This window comes from Sinohyriopsis cumingii, chromosome 2 (assembly GCF_028554795.1).
Source record: "Sinohyriopsis cumingii isolate HCF-2022 chromosome 2, ASM2855479v2, whole genome shotgun sequence".
In the NCBI taxonomy this organism is placed as follows: domain Eukaryota; kingdom Metazoa; phylum Mollusca; class Bivalvia; order Unionida; family Unionidae; genus Sinohyriopsis; species Sinohyriopsis cumingii.
Window position 1 is genome coordinate 73,558,989 of NC_142962.1, and position 12,444 is coordinate 73,571,432.

At 34.0% G+C, this 12,444-nt stretch overlaps 1 protein-coding gene across 1 annotated transcript in view; it reads left to right on the forward strand.

Moving 5' to 3' along the window:
* The window catches only part of LOC149805175 (uncharacterized), a 77,138-nt gene extending 66,828 nt beyond the window's left edge, over positions 1-10,310 (forward strand). The window contains exons 3-4 of the mRNA XM_089948091.1: positions 7,256-7,431; positions 9,408-10,310. Coding sequence (XP_089804217.1) covers positions 7,285-7,431; positions 9,408-9,554 — 294 coding nt within the window. The 5' untranslated portion in view covers positions 7,256-7,284 and the 3' untranslated portion in view covers positions 9,555-10,310. The remainder of the gene's footprint in view (positions 1-7,255; positions 7,432-9,407) is intronic.
* The last annotated feature ends 2,134 nt before the right edge of the window (positions 10,311-12,444 follow it).

Below are 12,444 nucleotides of genomic sequence, written 5' to 3' on the forward strand. Positions count from 1 at the left end.
AGCAACGTATAGTATGTATCATAATGAAATAAAAGCAATCAGACAGTTAAAATTTAGTCAGGATTGTAGCAATGCGTTACAACTGAGAAAATTGCATATAAAAGATATGATGTACCAAAAGGTGTCCAGTTGTTGTCAAACACTAAACTAGCATGATACAACGGAACGTTTTACCTTTGCAGCGATACAATTTACAGTATCCATATAAAGACTGCAGCGATATTCAAGTGCAAATTAAACGATATGTTATCGTTGTGAAAATTAAAAAGTTTATGTTGTAACGGCAATATTACTTCTGCGTTTGTAAACTACCATTTTTAGCGCTGTAACAGCAACAATTAACAACACGACTGTGATTACCGTTGCAACACTAACATGTATCATTACACATAAAAGTATCCGCTGCAACAGCAAAAATACCATCACATCGGTATTTAAATATCGTTACAGTGGAAGGTGAATATCGTTTCAACGGTATATTGATAAGACATTTCGTTGCAACGACACCAATTGATAAAAGTAGCATTGCAGCGGTAAATGGTATTTGGTATATCTTAGAAAAGAGTCAATAAATCAGAGTTGAATCCGCTCCATGTCTATTCCTTACTACCGATTTTTTAACTGGCTAACCCTTTCATATTTAATAGGTCGAAAAGCTGATGTTTTGTCTCACAGGAAATAAGATGTTGTTTTAAGCTGTTTTTTTTAAATTGAGTTTAGAAACAACTACACTATTTTTGTTTTAAGATAGGCCTATACGATTTTGTAAATCACATATTTATGGACAACTTTCTCCTATTTATGTTTTCGTGAAAACATGAATTTACAAGCATAGAACGGATAATCGCTTTAATATCAGAGAGTCTTTTAGGATTAAACAGACTGGTTACGTATTTTTATTGAAATTTGACAGGGAAAGAAATCGATAGAATGGACATACCATTCAACACAGCAGATAATGTTACGAGCTTGATATTAACTATACATTTGTAGAGTACACTGTAGTAAAGTTATAGTATTATGAAGATGAGAAATTTCACCAACTTTTGTCGCGATTTAGGCCGAACGTAAATGTTTGTTCATGCACGGTGGTTCCAGGCACAATCGCGTAGACACACCACAACCAAAATAACAAAAGAAACCAAAAAAAAAACAACAAAACAAAATCAATAAATAAAAAAATAAAAAAAATCCCAAAGCAATAGAAAACAAACAACAGCACGGGTGTCCTTAAAAATAAATGATACTTGTCTGCAATTTTAATCAGAAATAAATTAATAGATTGTATTAGCAAAACAAACTGAAAAAGTAATTCCGATGGATACTGAATATATTCGTACAAATACAATTATCATTTAAAAGCAGACCACACTATGTTGCACGTTATAGACGATAAATTTGTATTAGCTCGCCTGAGCTTAGGTGTACACAGTTGTCATATTGCACAAATGTATTAAACCCTACTCTCTCGTGTTGTTGTAACATTTAGTCGCTTTATTAAACAATATGGAATTGAACACAAGCTAACTGACTCATAATGGTCCTTTCCCTGCATATACACCTTTCAGGGCATAATATAGTGAAATATTACATTGACAAAAGTACATTGTTGCTGTGCTGAAAACTGACCTATTTTAACCCAATGAAAATGTTATTTGACAGGCGCTAATCATAAATTTACAAACTTGTGTTATAATAGTGACTCCGATTTTTATATACATTCCTTGATTTGGTAGTAATACTAATGCAGATATCGCATTCAACCTACAAGTAAATTCTTTCTCTCTCTCTCTCTCTCTCTCTCTCTCTCTCTCTGAGTAAATTTTGTTCGTCTCTCAAATACAAATTCTTTTCTATGATGTACTTTACAAGAGTGTTTTAACAGAAGTTCGAAGCATTAAAAGAATACCAATAAATCTAACATGTTTTCCATGGAACTTACCTGTGTCGAAATTCTTTTAAAAAGTGTGTGCAGTTCATTTTAAAATCGTGAGATATCTGAATTTACGATATAAAAAACTTTTCCTGATTTTACGCGGTACCAATATGGAATGACTTATTAGCTTTAATTTATATTTTGTTTATTCGTTTCTTATTTTTGTGTGTGATCATTTAGATTTTAAAAAAGAAAACTTTCGCTATTAAAGATACCATATTTACTATGCAGAAGTCTGGAAAAGAACAATTCAATTTTTAATACGACTCAATTCTTCTAATCAAGTTTGACATCTATAACTAAAACGACACACGTTAAACATATATTTTTTGAAAGTAACATGGAAATGTTAGAAAAGAACGATTCTGATTGCATGCCCCCAAAACTGGAAAATATTTTCGGCTATTATTTGACATATCTCATTAAGCAAGGTATGCATATGACATTACTTTCTAAACAAAAAGCATTAATAAACAAAAAAAAATCAATCAGAATTAATTAACTGGAAAGCGAAAAAAAATTATGGGATTGATCTTTCTCTTTGAAGAAGACGCAATTTGTGATAAAATATCGGTTTATTTTCAAAGATTATCAACGAGATGGGTCTACCAAATTTGATTGGAACAATAATAATGGGCACCAGCCCGAGATTGAAATGCACTGAAGACACGTGGCAGATTTTCTTTCTTTTATTTGTTCTGAGAATAGCCTTTTCGATAAAGTGAGATTATGTTTTAAATTGAAACAGATTTTTAAACTATTCTTTTGAATAAGTCGATCACGACCAAATTAGCTGTATATAGTGAAATATCGTTAAACGGGCCCCTTCTAAATTAAAACCATCTGCAAGCTATCTGCATATTTTATTCCTGATAGAGACGTTCTAGAATTAACCTAATCTTTCTGAATACGTCGTCTCTACAACACATCAAACATGAAGGTATCGTGCAAACGGCGACGGGTTTTGACAAGTTTCCGCTATTTTACAAGAAGTAGTATTTGAGACAACCCTCTTACGATGTCCAAAACCATTGTCAGATATGAGAATGACAAATCGAAGTAAAACGCAATTTCGCCTGATAATCTTGGGCTAAAAGAAGACAAACAAACTATTGATGTCAACGGCACAGAAGAAAATGAGGACTTTTTATTGCCAGGTCACTAAGAGTAAATTGTCTTGCCCAAAGATGCGCCATGGCAGCCAACGGGACTGTTCTAGGCATAATTCGAAAAAGAAACGCACTATTTGTAAAATAAATAATTTTTTACAACAATTTAGTGAACTTACTTTAAAAAATATTTACCTGCTAATTAAAGTAGTGATAGGCATTCATGACAAATACCCCTTAAGAGATTTGCCGAGGATTAGCTTGCTGACTTAATATGACATCGAGATGTGCATGTGATAATTGAATAGACATATTTCCTTGACATGCCTGGATGAACAGACGTATTCCCTTAACATGCTTGGATGAATTGATTTATTCCCTTGACATGGTTGGATGAACAGACATATTACTTGACATGATGTGATCGAAGAAGTATAATAGACATGCTTAGTGTCGCATATTTCTAAAAATAGTTGTATACCAGAATGACGGAAATATTGACAATGCTACGAATTCCTCTACCCCATGTGCTATCATAAGAATGAAATGTACAGCCTTATTTATTTAGTTAGCTTTCTCCTGTATGAGGTTAAAATATTGTGTAAATAATAGAATCAGATGATTTGGGGATCCAACATTAATGGTAGCATTTCTTTTGTCATACATTTTGTTTTTTCATAGTGACGAATTCATTAGTGGACGTTTGACAAGCTTTGCGAATATGAGATGCACGGGAATGGTTACAAAGTCAAAGACGGCGTCATGCAAGTGTACTACATGCACTCCCTCCACCCATGGGCCCCGAGTGGCCGAGTGGTCTAAAGCGCTTTCCTTTACGTATCACTGTTATCTCACCTCTGTCTGCGTGGGTTCGAGTCTCAGATTCGGCCAATGTGGTTATGTGAGAAAGCTTGCCAGTAGCTTCTAGTGGGTCTGTGATTCTTTCAGGGGGTTTACCCGGGTTCTTCCTCCACCATTAATACTGGCCGCCATGTATAGCCTATCGTGTGCTGAAAAATGGCGTTAAACCCTACAACAACTACAACCCTCCACCCACATCCCGGACTTGATGTTGGCAACCTAGACAGAGTTTCTTCTGCCATAGGAAAGGTGACTATCAAGTAATATTTGACGAATAATTCACTCTGGATCGGAATGATAGCTGTCTAGATGTGAAGATGGGTTATTAGGATAACCGTTAATTTAATCTTTGGCTTCTTCGTTTGATGCAAGCCTTTAAAAACACCTGTCGTGATTTATGTGCATCACGCTCTGTCTAGGAAAAAGTTGGAATACTAAAAAAATAAAAGGATTTCCATGGAAACTCTGTCTTGGAAATGGATAACAATAGTCAAATAATAAAAGGATGTCCAAAACTGATGAACTCTGTCTTGTTGTCAACCAACATTAGAGTGCATATTATTCTTCTTTCATGTTCTCTTAAAATGAACACAAAGGAATTCAATTACAAAGGTTATTAAAATCAAACCGCTCCGGTGGCCTAGTGGTTAGAGCGTCCGCCTCGGATGCGGGAGGTCGTGGGTTCGATCCCCGGCCGAGTCATACCAAAGACTTACAAAAACGATACTAACAGCTGCCTCGCTTGGCGCTCAGCATTAAGAGGTTAGTGTTAGGACTGGTCGGCCCGGTGTCAGGATAATGTGACTGGGTGGGACATCATGCTACATGTCTGCGGCATGATGCCCCAGTGCTAGACATCACTATAAACTGCCACACTGCAGACATCGTAGCGATATGACTGAAAAACTGTTAAAGCTACGTTAAAAATCCAAATCACATCACATCACACATATTAAAATCAACGTAGCCTGACAAATTTATTCTGAGCCAAGTGCGTAATATTACACGTTATTGTTAAACCGTATATTACCTACACCTAGAAGAGTTAAGACCGAATGGCTAAAGCAACGCATTAATTTAGCACACACTCTCGCGGTACAGAATATATGACCATGTTTCATGGTCGAAAACAAACAAACAATATGATAAGGGATGGGGTCAGTCCTGAGGTAACAGTTCTGTGATCACCTCAAGGTCTGAAATATATGAAACTAAACGCGGTTTCAATGGTATCTTCAACACTAGATAATAATATATATATATATATATATATATATATATATATATATATATATATATATATATATATATATATATATATATATATATATATATATATATATATATATATATATATATATATACATATACATATACATATATATATATATATATATATATATATATATATATATATATATATACATATACATATATATATATATATACATATACATATATATATATATATATATATATATATATATATATACATATACATATATATATATACATATATATATACATATATATATATATATACATATATATACATATATATATACATATATACATATATATATATATATACATATATATATATATACATACATATATATACATATATACATACATATATATACATATATATACATATATATATATATACATATATACATATATATATATATACATATATACATATATATATATATATACATATATATATATATATATATACATATATACATATATATATATATATATATATATATATATATATATATATATATATATATATATATATATATATATATATATATATATATATATATATATATATATAAGCAGGATACCTGTTAACAAGGCAATAAAATGTTCTCGTATATGACTTCATACGGTAGACATCTGAAGATTAACGTTATATAACTTTATCTGAAGAGACCGAATCATTTCGTTCTTAGTTGAACAATTCCTCCCCGTCACAAATTTAAACTTTCCCTATTCTTGAGTGGTGAACAGATAATTTCCTACTATACTGAGAAGAACTAATTTTGATAATGTCGGACAAAAACTCAGTCCGGATAGAAGACAGACGGAATTTAATGAACCATTCTTGCTAGTCACTAGATAGTGCGAATCTACTAAGGGCTTCTAGGCTCTCTCTTAGACGGTTTAGTCACCGTTACGAATGCTATGTTCTTGAGAAACATTGATTAAACAGAATACCATGAAGTGGATACCATGAAGTAGATACTTCACGTTTGCCAGCTGGAGGATGGGTTTCATTATCGGTCGAATCAGAGATATGTAATCTTTATTTTTCCTGCTCTAATATGAAGTTCTAAAATGGTCTTATTAAAGGTACATATAGTATGTAGCGTGATATCCTTTTCAAAATATTTTGTTATGTATATTTAATCTGTATTGTGTGCTTAACTTTAGTCCATGGGTGTAAGTTTCAGATTATGGTCACCTATAAATAGATTGTTTATATCGCATTTGAGATCAAGACCAGTCTGATTTACAATCGGATTTTTATACTGGAGTGCTTCATATACTATTCCGATGTAGGTCAAGTGAAAAATTTTATAAATAGGGATTTGATAAACAAATAACTCATTTCTGTTTTATATCAGTCTGTGGGAATCCATGTGTGAGCATAGTTTACAGTTATGTTGTTGTAATCATACTCATTCCAAGCGTAATTATTTATTTAAAATATTCATTGGAATTAACACAGTGCTCGTTGACATTAGTTTGTATTTTTGAGCTCACTGAAAGACATTCTGGATTGCATCACTGTGTTATATTAGGACATTATCTAAATTTATTCAGAACATTCTGCATTTTTGGACTTGTGATAGGACATTTAGGATTATTTGGAATTTAATTCAAAATATTGAAAGTGTCTTTTGAATTTTCATTTTGCATTGTAGGCAAATAAATTGCCTGTTCTATTTACTATAATTGTTGGCTTCACTTAAGACAGTGATTTGTGACACTGATCAGTGAAAGCGCAAGCTATCGCAATGGCAGTTACAAATCGGCCTATCTAACAGACAATGAAACGATATTTCTCTTTAGAGAAGAGACGTATTTTGATGTTTGATATAATAATTAAAGAATTTACGTGATCTTCCTCCCTGCCTCCATCCCTCCCTCCGTCTCTGTCTCTCCCGCCCTCACATTCTCTCTCTCTCTCTCTCTCTCTCTCTCTCTCTCTCTCTCTCAGGAAGAGTAAACTTACAGCATCATCGTCATTGTTATGAAATTCTCGCTAAGACATTTCCTTCAATTTAAACTATCCATAAACAAAAAGAGTAATGAAACTAAAATCTATTTTCAGGAGCTGGGCAATTTTCGTACTTAAAAATAATGGCAAACCCACATATCCTTGCATTTGCTGTCGTTCTGGGCTTGAAATTGGTGACGCCATCACCCGTCTATCCCATTCTGAGCCTGGATCAGTTTAACCCCGTGGACGCATGCCTGTTCATATGCAACATTTGCTACGAAGACTTTGTAAGTAATCATTGTTCTGCGTCTATCACTAAATTTGAAGATCATGCAACTTTTGAACCAAGTTTGAGACTTAGATTTTATGTCAACCAATTGCAAAATAGAACTTTCCTTTGAAACGTCACTTTTGATTGGTTGTAATTGAAAACTATGTCTCAGACTTCAGTAAACTCTATGCCCGGCCTGGAGGTAACTCAACTTTCGAGCTAAAGTTTGAGCTTAATGTTGATCAGTCACGTGCACAGAGGACTTGACTTTAGAAAAATCCCTTGTAATCTTGCAAGAGTGAAACACACCCTCATACTTAAGATCTAGGTGTTATATGTAAAATGGTCACTTCAAATTTTCTGAACTTAAACATATGGATGATACAATAAAAAGCGATCTAGTCAACCTTCATTTCAAAACGAATCAGTACCTTCTAATTGTGAAAAAGTTTCATTAATTTTGCGTTTTCTAAAGACAATTTTAGATGGGAACGTTGCAAAATGTATGAAGGCAAAGCTATGGGGAAAGGCATCAAATATGTGAAAAATTCAATATAAAAAATAGGCAACATGAAAATATCAAACATCTTCTGGTCGGCCAATAAGAAATAAAAGCAGAACGGCATACCCGTTACATTTAAAGATTTTTAATTAACGTGCATGGATGCTTGGTAAATGAAGTAATTGCAAAATTCTGAAAATCAATTTCAAGTGACATTTTATTTTCACATTTAGTATTTCGGATGATGTAGGAATATTATATCCAGTAAAAGAGAACGAGGCATCATGCAAATCATTTTCATTAAAACAATTCACAAACAGACGATGCATATACTTTGGCATTTCCAGATGTATGCTAATTGGATTTTATAATTGTAACGTTGTCACGATCACATCATCAACATTAATCTTCACCGCCCCTATAAGCATTCTGGAATTTCAATTCGTTTGATATTTTACTTCTTCACACGAACGTCATTCCTTCACGTGTCAGAAAATAAGATCGTTAATGAAGTCCAACACATCAAACACACGAAATTCATTAGATGTAGAATTTATCGTTATCTGTCTGAGTGACAAATGTATCATTACTTTTGATCTTTTATACTCTGTTGAGATGCTAATCGTTTGATCAAATGAACCGATAATCCTGGCGTGATTTTTACTTAATCAAAATGAACCGGAAGTCCTGACATGTGATTTGTATTGCGGTATCAATACAGTGATCATACATGCGGAGGGTTGCGGAGATTCGTCAGGATTATTTTTTTTTGAAGGTGGCAAAACTTCTCAAAATGGGAAAACAGGTCCTGTGGATCAGAAAAGTGTATTTTTTTTAGGGTCGCGGCACAAACAAGTTTGGGAACAACTGATCTATTGAAAAAGAAACCAGCACAAGGCGCCACTGCACATAACAATATACACTTTCACTCTAGATATTTGAAAAATTCCTCGGAGTGTCTTAAGTGATCTTCATCAATGCCCAAAAATGTCTAAAAGGGGATTTCTTTTAGAGACACCGCAGGGAAAGTTTTAATCGTCCCAGGTGTTCATTTATCATTTCCGATATATCTTCGTACCCTGGACCAAAGAAGATTTCGCTTTTTAAGAAGTGTTTTGTTTTGTTTTCTTGTTATTTTATTTAAAACCTGAACCCCATGTAAGTATTATCTAGAAAAGTATTTAATAATTACACGAATAACCCCATTTAGAAAGATATCGGAAACATTCTGTTTTCAACATTATTTTCATGTATATGTTATTGCGTGCGTGTGAGTATGTGTGTTTGTGTGAGATTGTTTTAGTGTCACGATTCATTGTTAAATAAAATGTGGTTTCTATATTTTAATAATGTCATTTGACTTAGTAATATATATGTACTCTTCTCAATACTTCACAGTCTGTTCTGTATTACAATGCTACACGACTTTAACATTCTACTTGAATTTGTAAAATTTCTGTTTGTTAAATTTGCTAAATTTTCATTTACAGGGAAGTCAAATGATGAAGTGTGCCAATAACATATGCATGAGCGGAAAATACTCTCTTAACTTGGGCATGCTCGAAATCGGAAGGAACTGCAAACATTTTGACAAGATCCAGAAATACATGTTCGGCTCCGGAAACAAGATCGAATAAGCACGTCCGCATGCACATCACATGTGCATTTTTTTTTTTTGTCGTATGTGTGTGACTCATTTAGTGTTGTTGTTTAGCTATGTGCTATTAGTGGGAAATGTATGGTCTTGCCTTTTAACAAAACATTTATAACAAAAAAAAATAATTTGTCCTTTTTCAATCAAAACTTGAAATAAACTAAATAACAAGTTTATTTGGGATATAAAATTTTGCAGGACTGTCAAATTGTACATTTTAGAATATTTTAGAAACACTTATATTTGCAACGTATTCTTTTCTGTTTCTTCTGCACTGATAATCCGTCGAATATACATTATCATTAATTAATGGCACTCAGTTGAGACTGGCGATATTGAGCCTGGTGATACGTAAGTTGTTTTCCGTGTTGATTAATCTTATTAATTGCCAATTAACACATGACCTGTAACTTTTCCAAAACGAGGCAAGGTTGCAGATGCACCTGCCATTTGATGTAATTGAATGTTCCATTGCAATACAATCCACGGTAACAGTCATTGTAATCTTCACAGTATGAGAAACGGATATGGCAATTAATTCAAAACGAGTTAAAAGTAGAGACAACTTATTCAGATTTATTGAACGTGAATTTAGCCCATTTGATCCGAGGGGTGAAGCAGACGGCGCTGCGATTCATTCTCGCATGTTCCCAGGCCGTCAATTTAAAATTTTAAGAAAACTGGTTTGACTGTAACCCAGGCAAATACACATCATATGAAATAAATATCAAAAGCCAAAGAAAAATGTTTATTCTATTGTTTGTTACTACTGCCATTGCATTATCATAGCATGCACATACACGGACAAATGAACATGCGCATACATACATACATACATACATACATACATACTCTCTCTCTCTCTCTCTCGGTCGGGGCCCCGAGTGGCCGAGTGGTCTAAAGTGGTTACGGATCACTGCCATCTCTCCTCTGTCTGCGGCGGTTCGAGTCTCAGATTCAGGCAATGCGGGTATGTGAGAAAGCTTGCCAGTAGCTTCTCGTGGGTCGGTGGTTCTTTCCGGGGTTTTCCCGGGTTCTTCCTCCACCATTAATACTGGCCGCCATGTATGGCCTATCGTGTGCTGAAAAATGGTGTTAAGCCCCACAACAACAACAACAAATCTCTCTCTCCCTCCCCCCCCCCTCTCTCTCTCTCTCTCTGTGCAACTACTATATCTTCTTCGTACTCATATGTTAATACAGATATTTCAAGATGGAATAAGAAAGAGTATCAGGTTCAATGTAGCAATATTAACATTGAACAACTAAATTTGTCACCACTAGAGAATTTGTGAGCCAACAAATTTTACTTGTTCTTGCCTTTACGAGAGGTTGTGACTGAAATAAAATAGAATATGTGTTGCATGTAGACTCTGACAGTTTAAAATATTTTACCGATATATCTTGGAAAGATTCTTCTATTCGTGTCCTTTTATTATATTTTTCGTGCATTTGAAGGTAAAACGAGCTTTTTTCTTGTAAATAGCAGATAATGAGTTCAAAAGTATATTACAATCATTTGCTTTTCTATTTTAGTTGCAGCTAGGTAACTCAGAAGAATAAACTCCGTCGTGGTATTAAGATCAAATATATGATTCAAGTGTGCAATATATTTGAAAGATAATCGTATCGTATACGTGCTGATAAATGCAGGGTCGCATGACAAACTGCAAGATCACGATGCACGATGTTCTGTACCCGTAGTTTTTATGCGAAGAGCGTATACTATAATCTGTTGCTGTATTATGCCTTACCTGGGTATATGTTACTGAAAGATGGGTGAGTTTTATATGCGGGTAAATACGATTATATAATTTTTTCCTCATTGAGAATAAATATTCCAACAGACTATATAAATGATGTTATTACATGATTTCCTTGAAAGTCACTTTTCCATTTGCTGACACGACGTCACGTATTTTATGTTATTGTATGCTCATTTTTTTCTGTCCGTTAACTTTACATTGTCAGAATCGTTCACTATTTTACGATATTGCACACCTTCATATTGCATTCACGTACATAAAGAAACTAGTTTCTAATGTAAACAAACAATGGACGCAGACGCCAGCACTTTTGATTTCTAAACAAATCATGTACACTCGCGTCGTAGGCACTTTACGTTTTGGTTGATGAAATTTGTTTCTGAATGAACTAAAGCAGATGTTTCGTGGACTACCACATGTATATGGAATCGTCACATATAAATCCAGTCCATAATCACAACATTTCGTAGAATCAAAATTTTTTTAAAACCAAACTCTATTCATTCCAGATCAAATGGGAAGGTTGTTGTAATGCACATTCACTCAAAATATGACTCCAAATTTAAATTTTAACTAGACACGCCATTTTCTTTCGAAAGTTATGTCTAGAGCGCGACTAAGTTAAAATTTGTCTGGGCGGAGTTATGTTCGCATTAATAATGTTGTTGTTGTGTAATGATGAATCTGCGGTTGTGTATTTAGTTTGGAATACGGCATACATTCAGTAACATTGTTTCTTGTAGTGTATTTTTGTTTATATAACACTGGTCAACAGTGAAATCATTACTGACTTGAAAAGGCCCTAATCTGTAGTATTTTGGTGTGCCGAACACGAATATAACCGTGAAAAATTTGTATTGGCTCTCGTTTTGAAGATATTCATATACCTCATTTTCTATGTTTCACTGTGTAAATTTCTCCAGTAGGACTGCAGCAACATCCGGAATAATGATGTAACATTGCATAATACCATCATGCTCACATCATCCACAGTTGATTGCATCATTTTCTGATGCAGTGCAATACTAATGCCATGCGGCTGCTGAAGTAAGTTGACGTCAGCAGTGTACTATACATGTGTAGGCCTATTATACTAATGCCAGGCGG